General features: G+C 36.1%; 5 protein-coding genes across 7 annotated transcripts in view; 3 read left to right on the top strand and 2 right to left on the bottom strand.

The window, feature by feature from the left end:
• LOC126376188 (clathrin heavy chain) overlaps positions 1–5,476 on the bottom strand; it is a 47,748-nt gene extending 42,272 nt beyond the window's left edge. Inside the window, exons 1-3 of one of the 2 annotated variants that reach the window (XM_050023411.1) lie at positions 5,359–5,476; positions 5,099–5,207; positions 3,426–3,651 (exon numbers count right to left, since the gene is read on the bottom strand). In XM_050023411.1, coding sequence (XP_049879368.1) covers positions 3,426–3,651; positions 5,099–5,140 — 268 coding nt within the window. In that variant the 5' untranslated portion in view covers positions 5,141–5,207; positions 5,359–5,476. The remainder of the gene's footprint in view (positions 1–3,425; positions 3,652–5,098; positions 5,208–5,358) is intronic. The other variant, XM_050023410.1, reaches the window with a different exon arrangement.
• Positions 5,477–6,107: 631 nt separating this feature from the next.
• On the top strand, positions 6,108–13,572 carry LOC126376289 (ubiquitin recognition factor in ER-associated degradation protein 1). Of its 2 annotated transcripts, none has more exons than XM_050023608.1 (7): positions 6,108–6,226; positions 6,309–6,423; positions 6,516–6,670; positions 7,347–7,476; positions 9,872–10,014; positions 11,426–11,638; positions 12,315–13,572. In XM_050023608.1, exons 1-7 carry the CDS (start codon positions 6,224–6,226, stop codon positions 12,474–12,476), a joined length of 921 nt encoding a protein of 306 aa, XP_049879565.1. In that variant the 5' UTR covers positions 6,108–6,223; the 3' UTR covers positions 12,477–13,572. The 2 variants fall into 2 exon arrangements, with proteins under 2 accessions (XP_049879565.1, XP_049879564.1); XM_050023607.1 differs by having other exon boundaries at positions 6,303–6,423.
• Positions 13,573–13,826: 254 nt separating this feature from the next.
• LOC126376317 (actin-related protein 2/3 complex subunit 4) lies at positions 13,827–15,681 on the bottom strand. The gene has a single exon (XM_050023646.1). It carries the CDS (start codon positions 15,598–15,600, stop codon positions 15,094–15,096), a length of 507 nt encoding a protein of 168 aa, XP_049879603.1. The 5' UTR covers positions 15,601–15,681; the 3' UTR covers positions 13,827–15,093.
• A 243-nt stretch (positions 15,682–15,924) lies between these two features.
• LOC126376314 (ras-related protein Rab-35) lies at positions 15,925–22,176 on the top strand. Its single transcript, XM_050023643.1, has 4 exons — positions 15,925–16,133; positions 16,229–16,528; positions 17,607–17,755; positions 18,253–22,176. The coding sequence occupies exons 1-4, from the start codon at positions 16,082–16,084 to the stop codon at positions 18,352–18,354; spliced, it is 603 nt and encodes a 200-aa protein (XP_049879600.1). The 5' UTR covers positions 15,925–16,081; the 3' UTR covers positions 18,355–22,176.
• A 475-nt stretch (positions 22,177–22,651) lies between these two features.
• On the top strand, positions 22,652–23,411 carry LOC126376334 (cytochrome b-c1 complex subunit 9). Its single transcript, XM_050023667.1, has 2 exons — positions 22,652–22,867; positions 23,295–23,411. Exons 1-2 carry the CDS (start codon positions 22,727–22,729, stop codon positions 23,343–23,345), a joined length of 192 nt encoding a protein of 63 aa, XP_049879624.1. The 5' UTR covers positions 22,652–22,726; the 3' UTR covers positions 23,346–23,411.
• The last annotated feature ends 1,225 nt before the right edge of the window (positions 23,412–24,636 follow it).

Below are 24,636 nucleotides of genomic sequence, written 5' to 3'. Positions count from 1 at the left end.
ACTACAAGTTTTTACCTGGATTCGATCTAAAAATCTTATATTAAACTAAATACAATTGGATTTGGTTAGGACCGTGCAGGCTGATCACCTGTATGTCCGAAAGTAAGATGATCCGTGCTTAGGAAGGCACGTTAAGCTGTTGGTTCCGGTTACTACTTACTAATGTAAGTACGTAATCATTACACGAGTCACGTCAGGGGCCTTTGGCGGCTCATTAATAACCCTGACCCCAGGGTTGATGATGTTGATAATCCACCTCACAACCCACACAAGAGAAGAAGAATTGGGTCGTGTGCGATTAATTATGAAATTCTGATTACAAAATATCATATACTCACAAAAGAACCCGGTAAAGTCAGGAAGATGTGCACAGCTTCGAGACAGCTCAGAAACTGCCTTTTCTAGAACTACCCTCCAAAGTCCAATATATGACACTGAATAAAGACAGATCCAAAACTAACGAAAAACATTTTCTTTTTTCTATTTAGCTTATTTCGGAATTTTAAACAAGATAAACATAATAATATGTCCGACATTTTTTCACGTTTTTCTATGACGTCACAGTGTGCTTTTTCATACAAATTCCATAGTAACTTCGTGTTGTGACGTTTAGTAAAAAGTAACTGATTTGACTAGTTATAAATTAGACTATTACTTTAATTTATCGTTTCCTAAAGTCCACGCAGCATATAACCCCATCGACCTCCGTGGTCCAATGCTTGAGCGTGGGGCTCACGATCCGGAGGTCCCGGGTTCGAGTCCCGGTGGGGACATACCACAAAAAATACTTTGTGATCCCTACTTTAGTTAGGACATTACAGGCTGATCACCTGATTGTCCGAAAATAAGATGATCCGTGCTTCGGAAGGCACGTTAATCACGTTGGTCCCGGTTACTACTTAGTGATGTAAGTATGTAGTCGTTACATGAGCTCAATAATAACCCTGACACCAGGGTTGATGAGGTTGGTAATCCACCTTACAACCCACACGATAGAAGATAGCCCCATTGAGTGGGAAACCATAACAAAAGGTCGCGATCCTCAGCAAGTGAGGGGACGACGAAGAAGAACAACGTAAATAACGCACTTTATGGTATAGTGACTTACATGAAATCGTCAGGTTAGGTCAGCTGCTTATTTTCCCGAGCATGTCGTAACTGAAAAGGGATTGAGTCTAACATGATGTGACCATTTGGAGATGAGCTGATCACTGTCACAATACTGTGCATCATATATTCGAGTTGGTATTTTAACTTCATATCAAAAGTGGTGGTTGGCAGAGCCACTATCATGTAAGGCTTTTAGTTTATATCATCTGGTCAGCGCCGTCTTAAACTAGGCTGGGGCCCTAGGGCACAGAAGAATTTGGGGCCCTTTTTGAAAGTAAAGAAAGCAAACTGGAAAGTAAAAAAAGATAAACACTTACATTTTTTACTAAGTACCTATGAACCCATTTATAGGTAATCAAATACAGCATAGGTTTTTGGTTTTTTGAAAAGTCGCAGTCATCGATAATATAATGGCGTAGTATTATGATATGCCTTGTAAATCTAACCTTCTGATAAGATTCCTGATTTGTGAAAAAAGTGTACAACAACAACAACCCTGAGAGATCCGTGATGGTGGATTCTGAGAAACTGGTGGGCGGATACAATGTGCCCCACAAAAATGTTTTGAGAATATATGTGTGAGAGAAATTGTGGATCCTTCGGGGCCCCCCGAGAATGGGGGCCCTGGGCACGGGCTCCGTGTGCCCTTATAGTGAAGACGGTATTGCATCTGGTTGACCAATCCTTTACGAAAGCACCTATGTGGCTGGCATGACCACTCAGGGTCTTCAAATCTAATCTAATCTAGCCTACAAAATCCCACTGCTGGGCAAAGGCCTCCCCTTCTTCTTTCCATTCATTCATTTCAGGGTGTTCAAAGCCTCGTTAAAAATCAGAAAAAAACTAGGTGGTTTGTACCTCTGCCCACTCCATTAGGGATTACAGGCGCGAATGTGACGATGATACTTTCGCTTTTTATTTAACAATACGCCCCGTCGGGTTCAAGTGACCATGTGGAAGTGATAAGCAGTTCGTCTGGGCATAGCAGATTATTCATCCTTATCAGTTAGTCTGTTATTAATAATTTGTTTATTTGTAATCTGCAAATGTTGGGTGTTAGTTTGTGGGATATTGAAATTGTTTTGTATTTCCTGACATGAACGTTGGTAGCCCAGCTGGAAGAAAGCTTGACTCTCACTGTGATGGCCTAAACTAATCCAATGTGGAATTCATTTTCGAATCAATGGTTGGATCAAAAATGATTATCACATGCTCTGCGGTGAAGGAAAACATCGTGAGGAAACCCACATACCTGTGAAATGCATTTTCGAAGGTATGTTTCGGACCGGTGACCTAACCTGTAATTGGGCTGGTTTTCCCTTTGGGTTGTAAGTTCAGACAGCCAGTTGCTGCTGTAAAAATGTTTTTTACACATGTCAAATCTTCAAGTTAGGTAAGCCTGTAATAACTGTAATGCTAGGGAGATAGTCCTGCCTGACATATTTTTTTTATTTTGTGGGTATATTTAATATTTGCCTATCTGTTTTCTAAGAAAAATATCTTATTTGCAGTGGTACTGGGAACAAATGTAGAATTGTGTGGAAAAGGTTGGGGTAATGGGTGAGGAGCTCGGTGGCGCAGCGGTAAACGCGCTCGGGCTGCGATTGTTGAAGTTAAGCAACTTTCGCAAAGGCCGGTCATAGGATAGGTGACCACAAAAAAGTTTTCATCTCAAGCTCCTCCGTGCTTCGGAAGGCACGTTAAGCCGTTGGTCCCGGCTGCATTTAGCAGTCGTTAATAATTATTAATCTGCACTGGGCCCGCGTGATGGTTTAGGCCCGATCTTCCTATCCATCCGTAGGGAAGGCCCGTGCCCCAGCAGTGGGGACGTTAATGGGCTAGTGATGATGAATGGGTACACAGATACCTAAATGTTACTGCCAACTAATGGAATTTGTTTTTTGTAAAAAAGTTATAGAAATCTGGTTGACCAATCCTTTGCTTAAGGGATATGTAAAGCACCTAAGGGGCTGGCATGATCACTGAGGGTTTTTGAAGCCTCATAAAAAAAGTAATGTTTAGCTAATAGATAAAAAAGAAAACTGGTAAAGAAGAATATATGGAAAGCAGAAAATTGAAGACATTTATGACATTTTGTAATATATTTTAGCTACCTACAATATTGTTTTTTCTCCTCAGAATACATGTTTTGAAGCTAAAATGAAATCTATATAGATGCTATCTTGTTCTTGAGTTTGGTTTTTTTTTATGTAGGAACAGACAGGCGGGCCACCTGATGAGAACTGGTCACTGCTGCCTATGGACATTGGCAGTATTAAAATGACACTATTGTAAAACAAGGGTAAAATCCTTACCTTCCACTCCAGCCTTCCCTTTCAGTGCGATGACCTTACTGGCAGGGTTCATAATAGCTGAGTCTGCACTGATGGGACGTCGGATGGGATTGGTGGGGTCCGCCATGTCGATGATCACCACCTCGGCCGTCTCCCCCACTTTCTCCCGCACACAGATGAACTTATCCGACTCCATCGTCAGGGTATTGAAGGAGATGGATGCAGGGTTAATCCCGACATTTGTGAGCTGAAACAAAGTTAAATTTGTAGAGCAATTGTAAACACTGTAGAGGATGTAGTCTACAGAAATAACTACACAAAATCTAATCAGAATTTGAAGAAGAAAGCTCACTTTCAGCATTATAAGGAGTGACTTTTTAAGTTCATATTGTCCTGCAATAGTGCTTTGCCTTATGTAGAAATTATGGTATTGTTAAGTGTGTATATGACAAACAAAACCCATTGAGTATGCTTCATACACCCAACAGCTGATTGAGGGCAGGCCTGTGCCCAGTACTAGGACATATACACTGTTTATATTATGTTGTTTATGTAAATAACAACTGGTATATGCTGAGCACAGAGCTCCCCTAACATGTCAGAAAAGGTACAGTGCATATTCCAGTATCCCAAATGTTATGACTATGTGTTTCTACAGGTATATTTGGGACTTAAAACTTTGTTATCATTATAGATTTTGTTTATGATATCATACAAATGACTCATACTTTATTATGCTTGAACTTAAAACTAGTAAATAACAAAATATTTGTTATTAGATTTTTCCTTAACTTTTTTTTTATTAGATTCAGATTCTTTATTTGCATTGAACATAGGTACATAAAATTTGTATTACAGGTTTAGGTTATAGTTAGTTCACTACACCTACAAATAGGTATACAAATATTTAAATGTAGAAAACTAAGGTGTATTAAATAATAATCTTATCATATGTATTATTAACATTTTTAAAGATAGTATGTCTATAGCCTAATCCCAATTCCAAGTGCCATACTATTATCAATAAAAGGTCAGTGACCAGTAGTTAAGTGTCTGTGAAAGTGTTAAGCGAAATTTTTACTAATGTGTAAGTCATTATCACATTGTAGACAAATATGTAAATAACTACTGGATTGGATCTGACCTAGCTTTGTTTTGGACTAAGCTCATAAAGCAAACATAATCCCAATTGGTTCACACTATTCATAGCTAGTTCTGGTTCACAGTATATCAATTGGTTTCTTATTGGTTATAATTGGTAATTGAATTCTATTTGTTTATAAGAATACTCCTGGCCAGTTCATATTGGTTTCGATTCATAACTGTCCACACAAAGGCGAATGATTGATGTGAACTCTGGCCCCCTCCATGCAGTATTGAAGCACTATTGTCATCTGTTTAGTAATAGTGATAGTGCCAGTGACCTCAATAGTGTCATATTCGGCCGAGTAGTGGCCAGGCCATATGATCCAGAGAATTGGAACAAATCAATACCGGCCTCCTGTACGTAGGCGATGGGGGGTGGAACTGTCATCGGCACAATTGCGCAATGCCACTATACTCTCATTCATACTCCATAACCCCCGGAAAAATGCGCAAAACACCCACTGGACAGCCCTCCATCATCTACTGATAAATGCCTCTTTGACGATGCGCTATCGGCAAAACCAATAGGAAACGATGGGCGTACTCACCTGTAAATGCTCCTGGAACCGTATTGGCAATATCTGCGCCATGATAATTGGCTTTCTCGCACAAAATAAACCAAACCGGATAAAAAGCGACCCTCACAAATCGCGTACTCTGAAACAATACAAATTCAATTCACTGCTGTCTCATCGGAAAACACTTTTGACAATCAACATGGCGTTCATTCATATTCCAAGAAAATTGACATCGACCGGAACTTTCAACGGATTTTACTGTATAAGAAGCAATAACTGAATTTACTCACTAATTGTATTTAGATTCTACATGAAGAAAAAATAAGAGTTGGAACTTTTTTCTACTTTTGGAGAAAATTACGAAAAATCCTCCACCCTCGACTGCCACATATACAAATGAATGAAATGGCAGATGCTACTAGAAAGAGAAAGGGGATGAAAAGTTGCAATTCAAAAAAAAATACTACTTATTTCTTTATGGTAACACATCCACGTCAACTGTCAGGCTGTCAACAAACAAGCACTGTTTTGATTGGTTACTTTTGATTGAATGTTGCCACTTCGTAAATTTTAATATATTGACACTAATGCTTTTTTTTTTTGTTTTGGTTTTCCCCGAAGGGTAAGGCAAAGGGAACTATGCCCATACAGCCATGTCTGACGTATTTTTTTTCTTGATGATTAATGAAATGATGAAAGGTGATGATGATGAAACCTAAGCCCCCATCCTCGGAGTAGACTCCTACTCCGAACCCCAAACGAATTAACTCAAAAGTCCGCATAAACTTTTGAGTTATGAAGCGGCTTCCCGGCACGAAGCGAAAATAGGCAGATACACTTTGTTTATTGAATACTCCAATATAATAACACTCGCGAATGTCTTCCGACTAACTTAATGCGATCATTAACCACAAAACACCACTTCGTATTAATTATTTAGATTACTCAATGAAGAAAGCAACTGTCCAGTTCCCGTTTCCCGCCGAAAAGCCTGACACTAATGCGTATCCGAATTTGAACATAGTCCAATGATTTTTGAACGAAAATCATTCCGTCAAATTGCAAGCGAAAAGTTGAATGTTTTTGTATCAAATTGGTGCATGATTTGCATTTATTATCCCTGTTTTCTTATAATATAACAAACAAATAAACGAAATGGTAAGCTGTCCAGCGCTTTGGGTTGTGTTAAAATTGCGTTAACTTTCCATTATACGCTCAATTACAACGTTTTTAGTTTCAGTTTGGCTTCAACATGTTCCACGAAATTACAAGGCCTTTCAACATGACCTATAGATGTTTCTCTGTATCAATGCTGCCTGGAAATGAGAGACAGGATGTAGAAAGAGGAGGCAAAAGTATGTTTCCGCACAAACTCATAAATATTCATAATTTGCTGATCATTATGTAAAGGGCATATATTTGACAATGTTTATCAATTATCTTTCAGTTATAATGCCTCCGTCTGCTCTGGAGCAGCTCACTCGTCTCAATATAGAATACCCAATGATCTTTAAGCTCACAAATAAGAAAACAAAAAGAATCACTCACTGTGGTGTGCTAGAGTTTGTTGCGGATGAAGGAAAAGTGTATCTACCTCACTGGGTAAGGCAATATATTAAATATAATATATTATAGAATATTTATTTTTTATCATACATTGTCATCCAATAATAACTTGATCAATATCAGTTAATAATTCCATACATATTCAAAGTGGTTCCATATTAGTTAGTTATCTTATGTTAGAAGCAGAAACAATATAATATTGGTTGAAGAGCTATTTGTTTTAAGCAGCTTTAAAGGAGACTGATTTAAAGTATTTTATTTTACAGAAAAGACTTCCATAGAGAATTGGTTTTCTTTGCATTTAATTTTGATAAAAATTGTCACAAAGACCTAAATTAATTTTATGTTTTTGTATTTCTCTTAATTTTTAATCACTCATGCCAAAATGTTACTTTCAATGGCTGATATAGGTATTTAATTAACAATAATAAAATATAAAATAATTATGGATTTAAATATTTATGTTTGGATCACACACAACATTGTGAAAACATTGTGAGGAAACTCACATTCCGATGCTTTTTCAGAGGTATGTGACGTAACATATTATATTGGGTTGGTTTTCCCTTCACGGGTTAGAAGGTCAGACAGGCAGTCACTTCTGTAAAAAACCGGACCTATATAATCTTCAAGTTAGGCATTAATATAAAATATTTATTTTGGTGTTATATATAAAGTGTACTTGTATTGTAATAAACCTTATCCTCATCAGATGATGGCCAACCTAGTGTTAGAAGAAGGAGCACTTTTGCAAATCGAGAGTGTCTCACTGCCCGTGGCAACATTCTCAAAGTTCCAACCACTCTCTGAAGACTTCCTTGACATTACCAACCCTAAAGCAGGTAAAGTATCATCATCGTTACGACATTAAAACATTACTGTAGATTCTGCACAACAATTATATTTTTTTTAAATTTCGAAAATATCTCTATTCATTACATAACTTAGTTACACTTTGAATATTTTTTTTAGCTACTCACAACCTTTATAATGTATTTTGACCTGACTTATTTTTATATTGCCGCCAATAGCATTAATCGGGTTGTGTACTAGCTTCAAGATAAATTATGAAATTCTGATTACTACATAAAGACAGATTTAAAATTAACGAAAAGCTTTATTTTTTCTATTTATGAATTTTAATCAAGAAAAATGTAATTAATAAGTACGACATTTTATCACGTTTTTCTATGACGTCATGGTGTGCTTTTTCGTACAAAGTCCATAGTTTCTCTCAGAGTGGAAATGTGACTACCAAGTTTTACCTGGATTCGAGTCGTGTAGGTTGAAGATCAGTTATGAAATTCTGATTACTAAATATCATATACTCACAAAAGAACCCGGAAAAGTCAGGAAGATGTGCACAGCTTCGAGACAGCTCAGAAACTGCCTTTTCTAGAACTACCCTCCAAAGTCCAATATATGACACTGAATAAAGCTGATCTAAAACTAACGAAAAACTTTTTCTTTTTTCAATTTTTATTTTTTTTTTAATTTTGATATATTAAAAACCTACACTACAATACGTCAAAATACACACACACATATATATATATATATATATATATATATATATAAAAACCATATCAGGCTTATTTTAACTTATTTCAGAATTTTAAACAATATATAATATATATGTCACCGTAAAATTGTAAATAACGTTAGATTATAATCTATCTCGCGAGATTGTGAACTGTCGAAAAATTATGAATCGTATCATATTGCTTACAATTTAACGTATTATTTTTCGGTAGATTATAATTTATCGAAGTGAAACCGTCAAATTGTGATACGAAACGCACCTCGCGTGCTATACCATAGAGTTACAAAACTATTAGAGTGAGCATAATGTTACTTTTGGGATTCTCTTAAAATGCATAAATGTTTTTGTCATAATTTTAATTATCATAATCCTTTTTGCATAACGTTTTTTAGCATAATAGTTTTACTTTCCCATAATAACATCTAGGAATACTGGTTTGTTAGGTATAACTTATTTTTGGGATTAATAAATAGATATCCATAATTCTTTTTTAGAATAATAGTGTTTTGTCATAATTTTTACAAGGCATAACAGTAGGTTAGGGTGCGGCGGGGGTGGCCCTTGGGCCACCCCTATGCCGCCAGCATGTTTATCTTACACACGAAAAGTATACTGAATGATACGTTTCAGATTTTTTAATTTTGATACATTTTTTCTTACCATGTGATGTCAGAATTATTGATTACTTACTAAATAATTAATAAATACGTACTTGATTTCACAATCTTGAAGAGCATTTATTTTATTTGACTGACACCTGTGTTTTATTCCTAACTCTATGGACACAGAACGGTCTACTGTAAAGCCGACCAATCAGGGACAGCCGTCGGACAGTTGACAATTTGACAATTGTAAGATTGTGATTTAACAGTTTTACTTCGATAGATTATAATCTGACGAATAATAATACGTTAAATTGTAAGCAGTATATTACGTTTCACAATTTTTCGACAGTTCACAATCTCGCGAGATAGATTATAATCTAACGTTATTTACAATTTTACGGTGACATATATATATTATAATATGTCCGACATTTTATCACGTTTTTCTACGACGTCACAGTGTGCTTTTTCATACAAATTCCATAGTAATTTCGTGTTTTGATGTTTAGTAAAAGTAACTGATTTGACTAGTTGGAAACAAGCCTATTACTTGGCTGGACAAAGAGGTAGCACTGGGGGCTGTGCAACCCCGATTCCGACCCCGCCGGCGTGGTTGACGATTTCCCTCAATCAGCGCTTATCGCTATCGACCCACTAGGGTCCATTAATTCTTTCAAATATTGTTCCTCTCAGACGACGCCATGAGCCGAGGTTTGCGCCCAACTGGGCACCCTCAGGCCTGTTGTCTTAAACGTTGTACCGGGTGAGAGCCTTCAGCGCTCCCCATTTGTCCGGCCAAGTAGTTAATGCCATCTGCGTGAAATCTACAATAAGTCACGTTAAAAACTTATATCAAAAATTTGTATTGAAATGAAAATGAGGTGCGTGCAAGCCGCAGCTCGATTTCATAGAAGAGTTGTCGCTGTCGCCGACTTCGTGTTTACGGCCTTATACCCTCAGCCGGGGAATAAAAACTCTAAAAAAAGCTACAGAGGCTGCAAAAGATGGCGAGGAGTGGAAATGGCTGGTGGTCTGGTGATGATGATGATGATGTATTGTATTGTAACAATTTTAACTGTTCCCGTCTAGTCCTGGAGAACTGCCTGCGCAACTTCTCATGCCTGACGACCGGTGACGTCATCGCAATCAAGTACAACTCCAAGGCGTACGAGCTGTGCGTGCTGCAGACCAAGCCAGGGAACGCGGTCATCATCATCGAGTGTGACATGAATGTACGTACGATTTGGTAGCTTCTCGATGATGATGAAATTCTTCTAAATGATAAAATGTCTGGTATTGAATGTGTTCCTCTAGTTATTGAATAACTTGTAATGTACCCTCCGATCAACCGGACGGGGTATGGAGCATACTCCACCACGCTGCTCCACTGCGGGCTGGTGGAGGTGTTTTTACGGCTAATAACCGGGACCAACGGCTTAACGTACCCTCCGAAGCCCGGAATCATCTTACTTTTTCGGACAATACAGCAGGAAAAACAAAGGACAGTCTCACAAAGTGATTTCGACAATGTCCCCATCGGGAATCGAACCCGGACCTCCAGATCGTGAGCCTAACGCTCTAACCACTAGACCACGGAGGCTGTTACCCCATCCGGTTGATTGAGGGGAGGCCTGTGCCCAGCAGTGGGACGTATATAGGCTGTTTATGTGTATGTATGTATGTACCCTCATTGATTTAAAAGATGTTGCTGTTGCAGTTTCTTGACATTTCATCTCCTCAGCCATAACACCTTGCGAAATGACGTAAATTCAAAAATGTTACATTGACCTTCAACAAGTTTATCCATGATAATTACGTTGAATGAATGATTCTGATGTTCTCTTCTATCGTGGTTGTGAGTTTAATCACCAGAAGGGGGCAGACCCAGCCAGGGAATGCGGTCATCATCATCGAGTGTGACATGAATGTACGTACGATTTAGTAGCTTCTCAATGACGCTGTTCTCTTCTATGGTGGTTGTGAGTTTAATCACCTGAAGAGGAAGCTGGACGGAAGCAGGACCGATTTACTTCGCGCAACTTGTATCTTTCGAGGTGAACTTCGCACGATTGTGGGAAATAAAAAGTTCCTGAATTTTTTTTTGACGTGACTTATTTTAGATTTGCCGCAGATGGCAAGTACATTAATAAATTTCGTTATTCATCACCAAATTCCGCTTTTCTTATAAAATAAATATTTATTTTATTATTATTTTTTATATGTTATTGCACTAAGTAATTGTAAGCGGATTATAGCGCCGAGACAAACACGTGAGGGGTTTAGCGGTGTTATTTTATTCTTTTTTGTCAATTTTTCGTTGTATTCAATAATTAAAAAGTGTTTATTTCTTGTTTTAAACAACTTACCACGTATAAATCAGGGATATGAGACTCCCGATATTTCGACACTGTTGCAAGTGCCATGATCCCGTTATTATGTCTTAATTAGCAAGGTTAATGCTTGAGTTGGGGATGTTTCGCTCTTACCCTAGTTGTTGACACTTCTTATTAATTTTCTCCCATTGTGTGGGTTGAGAGGTGGATGAGTGCCAACCTCATCACCCCTGGTGTCAGGGTTACTATTGTTATTATTGAGCCGCCAAAGCCGTTCTTATTTTCTTCTCTATTTCTTACCACTGTCCAGGTGGAGTTCGCGCCCCCAGTCGGCTACAAGGAAGATGAGCACGTGTCCAGGAGGGAGCAGCGCGAGGAAGGCATGGACCAGGACCCTTCAGAGCTGATGCCGGAGCCGAGTGGGTTCGTGGCCTTCCGAGGCGAGGGCAACCGCCTCGATGGGAAGAAGAAGAAGCTTACCAGTGAGAGTGACGGGGAGCCTCAGCCCACGGCTTCTAGACAGGTGACGTCAATTATGTTTTTAGCCAAGTCACTGTCTCTCTCTCTCTTTCTTCCCGCCAAAACCTTCACCTCCCGATACGACACGACCTGCACCTTCTCTTTTATTTGTTTCATAAATGTTATCCTACGTCTACCCCTTCCTCTCTTCCCTTCAATTTTTCCTTCTATAATTTTAGCCACTGACGTATGTCATAAACAAATACACTCACAATCGCTAAAGATTTTTTATAAAAAAGCGTCGGAATATTAAGTATGTAATTCCCTCAAACTAAAATGTTATGGCTGTTCAAATAAAGAACAATATCGGTTGTTCAGTGTGGTCTTTTTTTAAGGTTTTTCAGTTCCACACGATATTAACTCAGTACTCAGACCTCAGAGTAACTCAGACTGAAAATTCCACATGATATTAACTCAGCACTCAGACCTCAGAGTAACTCAGACTGAAAATTCCACATGATATTAACTCAGTACTCAGACCTCAGAGTAACTCAGACTGAAAATTCCACACGATATTAACTAAGTACTCAGACCTCAGAGTAACTCAGACTGAAAATTCCACACGATATTAACTTAGTATCATGAATTATCGCCCTCAGTATTCGGTATGGTGTCACTAACACCCTCACACAAAAGAAGGCTCTACTAACAATGTTTAATAACATTTGTTCACTCACCAGCCGTATGAGCGTGGGATCCCCGACTACAACTGGAGTATTGGTACGCTGCGCTTCATCAGGACCTCGCGGCCGACCAGCGCCAAGGAGGAAGCACCTGCAGAGCCCTTCCAGGCCTTCAAGGGCGAAGGCTTCACGCTACGCACCGCGAAATCCAAAAACTAATGAAAATTATAGTCGTAGATTTTATACTCCAATGTGTGAACAGAAAAATATGTCTGAAAACAGGAAAGGTCTTAAAAATCCTTTATTGATATGGGGGAAAGCGCATGTCCTACAGTGAAACACGGCAACTTTGCGCACCCGAGGTAACTTTGCCCGAATATGGGTTTGCTTCTTGTTGAGAATGCATACACAATATCGAGAGCAAAGAAACATTCCGAGCTGATTTTTTATTGAAAAACTGACAAAGACATTTAAGCAACAATGGAACGTAACATAGTTTAGACGTGAATCGTATGGTGCGACACAGATGCGAACATACGATAATGTCAATGTGTAGTGTCTGTGTAAAACGAGGTTGTTTGTATGAAGTGTCCGGGGTATGCACAGATAGCAAAGTTACCACGGATGGCGTGTTTCACCGTACACGGAGCAATAAGAAATGACGTTTACTATTACACTATTAAATTACAAGGGTTCCATTTATCCTTTTGAGGTTCGGAACCCTAAAAAGATAATTATTTTTCTGATCAGACATTAAAATAATTTAAAATGTATGTAGGAGTTATTTAATACCGTAACATTGGGTATGACTGAAGATCATTAAATTTCATAAAAGTCATGTATGCATTGAGCCAACTTTGAATGTGGCTTGTAAAATGGCAACACTAATTCTTGCATTTGAAAATCGACTCCGTTATCCTATAGATGTCAGTAATATGTGATGGAAAGATATTTTATGTCTATGCTGTGGAAATTTATAACAAAAAAAGGTGAGACTTTATTGGAGTCAAGGATTATTGTGGCAACACTTAAAAAATAAACTGCACTAAAAATGTCGTATTTAACACTTTATTGCCATCATTTAGTTGTCTTATTTTTAGATAGTCTCACCTACAATTAAATTTTATTAATATTTCTATCCAGATTGTTTTCCAGATAAGTTAATATACAAACTGGTTTTGTAGACTATAAATTGGTAAAGTAGATTTTATGGAAGACATTGGACTTCCGATTTACCCTACGTCTAAGGCGATTCTCATATTGCCAGTTTTTAAGTAAAAATCTTTTTAAAGTTCGTTTGTGACTGTTTTTGCGTTCCCTCGCAAAAACACGCTATTAAGTTGCACTGGTTTGGTTGCGATGAATAAGTTTGTAGAATTATATATCATCGAATTATCCATATCCAATGCTCGCGTCCATCTGTCGCCATCACAAGTGTGGAAATCGCCTTAGATGATAACTCCAATGATTTTCTTTAGACCATTTATAATAGGTTTAGTTATTTTGAATTAAAAAAATGTATAATTCATTTTGTTGTAAAGACCTGAACTGAAATATAAAATACAGCAATAATATAAAAGAATATAATTTATTAATGCACCTATACAATTTCAAGTCAAATAATAGTTATATCAGAACCATAGACAGTTTTTTGAATTTTGAGCCTTCAAGTTCCTTGCATATTAGCAAACACTACACTTAAACTCTGTTGATTATACCCTTTAAACATGACATGATTCAAAAGACAGCAGGACAGAGATATAATACATCACCTAGCATTAAAGAGATGAGATATAAGTCACTAATCATGCTGTTTTATACTTTGACAGCATGATACAAAGATATGTACGGCTTTGTGTGAGAGAGACGGAAAATGTATCGTACTCACTGTTGTCAAATAAATCAAGTTATATTTAAAGAGGTACAAAATTACAGTACAAAATTCAGTTTCTTATATTTTTACTTACTTTCTCAAAACTCCCAAAGTGGTTATACCAAATCTGACTATGGCTTTGAAGTAAATGCACAATTTATTATCAAATTGGCCGAGCAAGTTATGATACAGTATGGCAGTGTCCTTATCAGGAAACTTGTGCACTATCTCATTATTATCATATGGCATAACTGGGAGAAATTATAGACTCCATGCCATTAAAGTTACTTTGAACAAAAATATTCTTTATCACTTCTATATTCAAATTCAGTCATTTCCTGTTGGCCAGTCTATAGATGTTTAAACTTTACAGACACTGTAGTATGTTTTTTTTATGTATAATGCAAGTATTGGGTGGAAGGCAAGAGGGAAACCACTGCCCTATTTTTCCCTAAAAAAGTAGCATGGAAAATGCTGCACTGACAAGATCGTGGCTCTTAATTGATGATTATGAATGTAAATGTTGTGTTGTGATAAATGAAGCAACCGTAATGGCAAAAATGTGTCAAGTCTCTATTTCCCCCCAGTAAAGCCTTAATTAAATATTTTCATTACACTCTATCATACTAATATCCTTAACTTATCAAAGTAATTCCGATCTTAAACATTAAGTAACATAAAACAAAATATCCACTACGCATGTCTAAGTTAAAAAATCTTCATTTCATAATTTTTATACACATTTTCATAACTTAGAAATACTGCTTTTTGGTTATCACCAAAATAATTTGATAATATACAGAAAAGTTTGTTCATGATAAAATTATATGTTATTAAATTGATGTTGGAAATAGTGCTTTGTGGGAGAGGTCTCATAAACCTATATTAGAACTAGTAATCACATCAGTCAGTAAAATAATGGAAAGTTTAGCTTCTTAGCGTGTATATAGTGAGGTGGTCTGGTTAGAATCTCTTGAGGAATTCCTCGGAGCAGATGCGGGCGCGAGCGTTCACCGCTAACTTCATTTCACTGATCTCCTTATCAATCTCCTCCATGAAGTATATCACAAAGTCCACCAGCTTGTGCTTGTACATCTGCTCCGTGTGGAAGTTTGTGATCAGGAAGCTGATGTGGTATCCGTCCACCGGCTTCCTCCTCAGTACGATGAAGTTCTCCGCCCTCATCATCATGAACCTCATAAACTTTTTACACAAAATCTTCTCTATCTCGTCCGCCTGCTTAATCATTATGCTAACCCTTATCGAGTTTATCGATGACTCAATGAGCACTTTCTCGTTGGCATTACGCGAAATTATCACTGGGTTCAACAACAGCTCTTTACTCGTTCTAACCTCCACCTCCGGTTTGTTGTATCTTTCTACCACTTGTGACGAGAAATGTTCTAAGCACATTGCAGCAGTAAGTGTGTGGCGCACTGCTGTTAAATAAGGCTTCAGTGTAGCCGACATTTTTATGTTTTTGTTGAAAAATAAAGTTGAATCACAGGGTCAGCGCCACACCTAAGTTTGACAGTATATGATTGTGATTTGTGAGTGAATGTATTCTTACGTCAACGTCAAAAGAAAAAGTCGGATTTCTCTTTCACACTTAAGTGGTTAAGCTTAGGTAAAGAGGGACGAATTGCAAGATAGAGCTCTCTTGTCACATCTAATTTGCGTTCGGATACACACAAGTATTAAAAAAAAATACTAGTGAACGAATGAATGAATGAAAACAATAATTTGAATGCACCCGTTATTATTTTTTCTATTAGCAACAAAACATGACAGAGACAAAAATGGCGGACATATTGTAAAGTGACGCAAGCGTAACGTTTTACGGCATGCGTTTTACCAATATTTCTATGGTTCAAGTGGTGTTAAATCAATTTCAAACGTTAATAGTGAACACATGACCAATTAGAGAAGTAGTCACAATAATTTCTAAGCAATGGCGCGCGAGTTTGACCACCTTTTCAAACTCCTGATTATCGGTGATAGTGGTGAGTGAGTGGGCGAGGCCTGTGATGGATGTTGCGACTTCAAAACGGATTTCCAAGCTGTTGCTTATCGGTGTGTTGATGTTGGTATGTTGCAGGTGTCGGTAAAAGCTGCCTTCTGCTACGATTCGCCGACAACACATTCTCTGGCAGTTATATCACGACGATAGGTGTTGACTTCAAAATAAGGACTTTAGAGATAAATGGTGAGCGAGTGAAGCTTCAAATATGGGACACGGCGGGGCAGGAGCGGTTCAGGACGATCACAAGCACGTACTACCGGGGGACACACGGGGTCATCGTAGTGTACGATGTAACCAACGGAGAGTCCTTTGCCAACGTAAAGCGGTGGCTTCATGAAATCGAGCAGAACTGTGATGTCGTCAACAAAGTCTTAGGTAAGTGTACTGCACTTCTATAATAAGTTTGTATAGCCCATGTCCCCCTTTTAGACAGCTCACAGTTTCATTCAATTATCTCCAACACTATCAAACCAATTGGGCATAACAACAATCATAAAACATGCAGACACTACATACCTATTTCACTTATATTGAATCAACAATGGAATAAAACATAACCTTAAAGCTAAATTGGTCAATTAGTGGAGAATGCCAGTTGTGCAGAGGAATTACAATTACAAAATAATTATGCATTATGCAACATTACCTTATTTTACACTGCCACAGGAAGATGTAAAGCACTTACATGCATAAAATATTTAAATTTAGAATGAATCTATTATAATCTTTTATGTCATATACCTACCTATACTGCATGTTCTGTTTGTATTAAAAAAGTGATTTATATGTGTTTAGTATGGGTTATGTTTAGATCTAAAGGAAAATACAAATATTTGGACATAATTAAATAGTCAATATAAAAGAAACAGCCATTATTCAAATCTACTTCCTCATACACACAGGAAAGTCCATTTACTATATTGTTGTATCCTTGTTACAAATGAGTCACTAATATTTATTTAAATTGATAAGATTTTTTTTATCAAGCATATATTATAATGACTTCAATATAATTATACAGTATGTATGGGCTGATCACCCTTTAATATCTTGGAGTTCATACCAAAAGTGGCTGCAAATTGTCCTGAGTGTTATGTGTATGTATGTGATTTGTCTTAACATGATATGCCTCTCAAATCTTAAATCTTTTATTTTCATTTTGTGAATTACTTTATTAATTTAGTTACCGTTTCTTTTTTGTTTATTATTATTTATTTGTGTAATCAGGTCTAAACTGTTTGTCTGGATCAACAAACTTTCATATTTATAATATTAGTAAGGCTGCAAATTGGCCTGAGTGTTATGTGCACTGATGGGGATAGGTAGTGCCATTTGTCTCAACATGGATATGCCTCTCAAATCTTGAATCTTTTATTTTTATCATAATGCATGTTTAGTATTGTGCTATTATATAAAGTGCTATAGTGCATTAACTTGATTGCTCGTTCCACAGTGGGTAACAAGAATGACTGCCCTTCCCGGAAGGTGGTAGTCACAGAGGATGCGCAAAGGTTCGCCAATCAGATGAATATTCCTCTTTTTGAAACCAGCGCTAAGGAGAACATCAACGTAGAAGAGATGTTTCTAACTATCACAAAAATGGTCAGTATGTTTTTGATATGTTTTAATGAAATACTCTTTCACTGTGGTCCTGTGGCACGGGCTTGCTTTTCAAACGGGGAGCACCGGTTCTAACCCTGGTACTGGACTTGCACCAATGAATGGAAAATAAAATTTGGAACTTTTCAGTCACATGAACTTATTCTTTTTTTATCACGAATTTATATTTATATATGGTTACACTATCTAAAAGGATGTGGTGTAATCAAATCTGTTATTAATACATTCATAGTTCTGTTGAGAGGCTTTTTGTGTAGTAATTAAAAAATAATATGGACTTTGGTTGGCGCGGCACGTTAATTTGTTTAATTTTATGTCATTTTCGGGCCTTCGCCAAATTGCCAAAATTTCGAACCGTGACAGTGATAAATAACATAAAAACATATCCATTTTTATTTCTCATGTTATGAATTATAAATAGGTATAAATAATAATGTAATAATATAAATAATAATTTTCCCGTAAATATGTAATTCCAGGTACTAAGATCAAAATTGGAGATGAAGGAACGACAAAATGTACAATCAAACGACACAGTACACCTAAGGAAGAGTCACAAAACCAAAAAGAAATGCTGCTAGTGTCGACGTGCGCCGGCGCAGTGCCGAGGACGTTGCTTACACTACGCTCAAACATTGAGACATTTGTTGCACAACCCTTGTAGACGGACTTTGATCCTACTGTGCGGTCCAAGATACAATATTTTTAGTAACATTTCCGTTTCTAGTAGAGTACCATCACCCCTAAGAGTATACACATACAGGGCTAAGAGTTGTCAATATACCACCGGAAAGAGCTATTTATGCGTGAGGTGATCTACTAAATCCTCACATAAGGTCAGTGTGATATGTTTTTATAATCCAATATTTTCCTAATGTATGTAAAACTGTTTTTGTACTAGATCCCTTAGTACACGAAAAGGAGAGATGTAACATAAGCCCGATTTGTGCCCGGTCAATGGCCATCAGCTCACCCCTTATGAGGGACTTAGACGTAGCTGGCGAGGAGTAGGTGTTCTGTACACCTCTGCCTACCCCTTCGGGGATGCAGGCGTGATGCTATGTTGTTAACATAAGCCGGACTTATCTCTATTAGAGATCTCTTCCAGTTAACTTGGTGAAATATTGCATTATTTTCATTAAATGTATTGTACAAGAAGACCAATCTCACGCTGTGTCATCTTTGATGCGTGACAAGATAAAAGTCCTCATTCAACTGATATGTTAAAGGAAGAGAGAATTCTATAGAATAGTTTTATTATATAATCGAATTGGAAATTGTAATAAGGATGTTATTGGTGCTAATTCCCATAGACACCATCTAATTTTAAGTTACACCTGTCATTTTCTTATCCGCCGAAAAGGAAATGGACGTGTAATCGACAGGTGTAAAATTTACGGAATACGTGAATTTTAGGCTGAAATGTAGACTCTAATAACCCGACAGAATTAAGTTGACAGCACACGTCAAACGGTTAGCATACCAGCGCGATACCTATTTGTTTCGTCCTGGTTAAACATTCATTCACTCGTTCATTTTAAAATTAACAGCTGTCAATCGTCGCTTTCCTTTTCGGCGGATAAGAAAGTGACAGATATAACTTAAAATTAGATGGTATCTACAGAGCGCCATTGTACATTTATTTCAATAGATGTCTAAAAAACATTGCAATGCAATTGTGTACATAACGTCATATCATTTGTAATGGTTGCAGTGTTTTAGTAAAATGATATTTTTTGATTAAGGATGCTGATGTTACTATAATTTCTGTAAACATTGATTTATATAGACACTTGTCTATGATTTTATTGAAATATAACGTATCCTGCCGTAACGGTTTCCTGACGGCCACGGCGCGAATTATGTCGAGGGCTTCTACCAATAGACGTATGATGTTTATCTACGTAGCTTTCGCAGCATCTGTTGGTAAAAGCCCCCGATATCGCATCGGTAACGCTTTTTCAAAATTTTGAAGAAACTATACATTGTATGCTATAAATAAGTCGTTAATTACAAAACTATCCTGATATCAAATGTTATGAGAAGACTGGTTAGTAAACCACAGGGCATAAAAATTACAAGTTTCTTTTTTAAAAATCAATATGACTGAATATTCTTTTTTTTTTTCAAAAATTTTCATCTGTCCTCTTTACGTTTTTAATTATTTAAAAAAATGATATTAATCAAAATTATTACTTCCTTTAAAAAAGTATGTTTTTAATCTTTTGGGGTAGGTAGCTCATTGGGACATTGTATTACAGATTACAAACAAATTGTTGATTTGTCCTTTTGTTTGAATTTTGAATACACAGAACATTGGGATATTTTAGAAGGAATATGACAAATTTAACTGTCCCTAACGATAATGTTATTGATAATAAAAAAATTGTGTCGCCTTAAGGATTTCAGGGGATATGAATGCATAGTTAATGTCTACGGTGTTTTCTCATTGTCAATATGTGATGGAATGTCGTGTATGCAGTGGAATGTATATAGAATAATGTATAACCACTAAATAAAGATATTAATGTTTGAAGCACACAGCGGGGAGAGGCCGGGATGCCAGGTTTTGTGTAAAACCGCAAACGATATCTCACTCCAACCCAGTTGCCTTGATGTGTGAAGCAAGCTCTTGTGGATACGAACTTTCCATTAATTATTTTTTGTCATCTCCTGTATCAAACACCAAAACCAACTTGCCCAAGTCTTAAGTGAGTCTGTAGAAATTCAACACCTGGGTCAACTTGTACAATAACCTACATGCAGGCATCCCAACAATGGGCATGCCTTGCGCGCCATTACTGCTTAGCGAAAAACTGCTTATGGTTGGAAGACCGATCGCATGTTTCAGAGGAAAAAAAATGTCCTGGAATGATACAAAATGAATTGAAAGTTCATTCTTATTTTTTATCAGTACATGCTAAGCCCTAAAGTTATAGCGTAATGTTTCTAAATAATGTTACAATAGTCTAGTTTCCAACTAGTCGAACCAAGGAGTTAAAATGCCACATCGAAGCAATTTACCTAAAGAAGCAATATTGCAATTTGACATTTGCGCAGATAAAAGTGCGCAATGCACACAAATTACAAATAGCAATATTGCTTTTGTAGAGGAATGACTTTGATGTAATCATAATCATTTATTTGTAATTTTATGTGGCCCTTTTAACCGCCCAGTTGCTTTTTAATAAACGTCAAAATGTAATTGGTATGAATAAGCACACTGTGGCATCATAGAAAATCGTGATAAAATGTCGGAGTTATTATAACGTTTTTCTTGATTAAAATTCATAAATTGTATCGAAAAAAAATATCCCGACGAATTGAGACCCTCCTTTTTTGGAAGTCGGTTAAAAAATGTTTTCGTCAGTTTTAGATTTGTCTTTATTAGTAATCAGTTTTCATAAATTCTATTTGAATTATGATACTTACTACCCCATAGGATGAATGAGAAAAAGTAATTAGTGGAAAGCTTCTGAGGGAGGAAAATGTATTCTTTTGAATGTACGAAAACAATCTTGTCACATAAAGATTTTTTTAGAACAATATTGTTATAACAGGATTATATATTAAAAGTATTAATTTATCGAGGAAAATATTAGTTTAAATTAATGATTTGCGTATTTATGAATGTAGAAGTCAATCATTGAGTGATTCCCGGTATTGTAATCTCGTGTTCCACTTGTGTTGTATAGAAACACATTACTTTATACTTTTTCGGGATCCAGAATGTTTATGAAGTGATATCGTATTTATAGTTTTTTAATTTAAAAACATTGGCAAAGTATATGTGAGATTGTGTCCAAAATTCCAAATTAATATGTACTATTTATTTAACGTTTAAAGGATGTTGCATTTTATCTACTATTGAAATGTTATAAAATAAGTTACTTATGCCTATTTTCAATTATCTAGTGTTTTTAGGGTCTTTGTGTATGAACTACTTTTTTTCAAACTGTACCTCCTAGTCTTTAGATAAAAGCAAAAATGGAAGATACACTGTTTTGATCTTGCAATATGTATTCCATTTATGCTTTAATTCAAGATAATAGTGAATTATTTGGATAGTAAGCATTCATATTTTAGTTCAAAAAATTGTATTGTTTTGTATCGTATTTAGATAGGTATGCTAAATTATTTTAAACCAAATATTTCTTGTGGGTCTTTTGTCTTAGCATCAGGTCACCCTCATTTTATTACTTATAAACCTAGAGAGAATGCAACAAATGTATTTAATTTGTGTCAATCATTCCGTACAGTTCTTTTTATGTACAATGTAATACGACATATTTATGCATGTTTCGTCTTGCTCCAGTACTCATATTATTTTAAGGGATATTGTTCATACCAGCATTTTATTTGTTTTAAAAATGTAAATAGACGATATATTTTGCCCATAATAATGGAGGTGTTTTCTTTTTTACCTGTACTATGAAATGTGGGACCATAAAAATCAAGGGATGGATTTTTCCAGTGGGATCCTATAGTACATCAATGGTGAATCAGTCATTTGATTGTACTTCTTACAAGTGACATATCTGTTGTCTCTTTCGTACTAATCTGTATATTGTTAGTGCAAAAGAGATATACGTCTGTCCTGCTATTATTCCAATAATGCTTCATCAAAAGTGGTATAGAGGTAGAGATATGGTCATTAATAGGAAGTAATTTTGGTAACGTAAGCGTCAGCTTAAAAAGTAGAGATTCGAAGAAATTGCTATCCTGACAATGTCATTAGGCTATTCCTTTAGGAAACTTCCTATTATGCGGATATAAGAGATTAACTTAAAAAAATATCTTTACCAAAATTGTCTATGGAAAACACGGGCTGTATGTAGAAGAACCGTTGCCATTCTTTATTTGACAGCTAATAAAAATATAATTGTGTCTATGACATTGACATTCGCAAAATCCTTCGACTAAGAAAAGTGATTTTCCTGAAAATCTTCCAAAATGTCCATGTGGTCGGGTCTAAACCGCGGTATTTTCAAGCGAACCTCCACGTTCTTCATGGCCGTGGCGGCAGGCACCTTCTTCTTTGAAAGGACCTTCGATTTAGTCTCTGAAACCATCTTCGAGAGTATAAACAAGGGTGTAAGTATTATGTAATTTGGCATCTTTTGAGATTTTCTACTCGAAAATTCCAATAAGTGCGATTCCAAATGAATAACGAAAGTAGTGAATTATTTATGTAACATGTTCTGTTTATTTACACTTTATGTAACCTCTCATTTGTCTGACTATGGTGATCAGCTTCGAAATTGGCAGTAGAAGAGAAATATAATCTTGTTTGACCAATTTATGCACTATTTTATTAACTTGAATGAAGCATTATATCATTTTTACCATGTTATTATTAGTCATAAAATCTCAGCATAAGGGTTAGTATTTAGAATTTTGGTACCAAATGTTATAAACATTTAGACTAGTGATCCCTTGATTTCTACAGTAGAAAGTTAATCTCATTTAAGGCATGTTTAAATTTTGAGCTTTTATTTAAATAAAATTATCAATGTTACAGAAACTCTGGAAAGACATCAAAGACAACTACCAGCCGCCAGCAGCTGAATAACTCAAATTATATATGTAATGGTATAATTTATTAGTTTCAATTATTAATTAAATTATGTAAAAACAACATTTTCCACTTTTATTTATAATAATATACAAAATATAACATGTCACTACTTAACCTTACAAATAGAGATACAAAATACACAGTAGTAAAAAAAAAACATTTATATTTTTGACCAGTAAAAATATTTTTTATTAGAACTATTTTGTCCATATAAACTCACAAATATACATACAAGCTAAACCTTTTACTAGTATTTTCTTTTTTTAAGGAAAGACTACATTTGAGCATGCAGAAATACTCTATAGAATTTACCAGTTGTTTGTGTAATTATAAGTATTTTTTCCTTTAAATGTACAAGTTTAAAAGTATACCTATACAACTTTATAAGTATATTTGGCTTCATATATCAGTATCATAATTGAACGTCTGATACTTAAGTAAATTTTCTGATAAAGTAAATGTACCATACTCTGTAACATTAAACCACTAAATGCTTTTCTTAAATTATTTGGTGCTGTGTAAGACATTGCAACAGAAAAACTTGTAAAAATGGATTATAAAATGGGCATAGTAAAGTACTCTAGGTGATTCAATTTGTGTACAAAAAAATGTTCACTCCACCTTGACAAGAGTAGAAACAACATTATGGAATAAATAGTTTATTTGGTATTGACCAATGACATAAAGTATCCGAATTTCGACAAGAGGGCCCTGAGCGATCATTCCCGTACCGGTGCGTGCTCAGTCATTGACATTGACGGTATTTTTTTTTGGCGTACTAGTCCGCTCCCGGTTAACATAATACATCAATACTATGAGGAAACGAAAAGGGTACTAAAAAAAACTTCAACGTTTGCGAAAGTAACGCCATCTAGTGAGAGCAACTCAACCACAAATGGCGCTAATTTTGCGCCAGTTTTCGTCATTATTATAATTTGTTTGATACATAATTATGATAATCGAATACGTCTTAAATTATTAGATTAAACAAGATTTTAATGAATATCATAAGGCTCTCAGACATAAAGTGTAGAGTTTATGAAGAAAACCTGTCTACATTGCAAAGTTTTCAACTTCTATACTAGAAAGCGAGGCACGTGACTGAAACAATATGGAACTGTTGGTAAAACACACTGCAATGGCGCGAAATTCGGAGGTGTGGTTGGGTAATCTCACAAGTGGATCAAGCAAGACTCGAACACTTAAATCAATATTACTCAATATCACATGGCAATTTCCTGTTCCTGGATGTCCGGAAGATATTGCTTAAAACAATAAAGGCCCT

Source organism: Pectinophora gossypiella, chromosome 20, assembly GCF_024362695.1.
Source record: "Pectinophora gossypiella chromosome 20, ilPecGoss1.1, whole genome shotgun sequence".
Taxonomy (NCBI): domain Eukaryota; kingdom Metazoa; phylum Arthropoda; class Insecta; order Lepidoptera; family Gelechiidae; genus Pectinophora; species Pectinophora gossypiella.
This window is presented reverse-complemented; position numbering and strand designations above follow the sequence as displayed.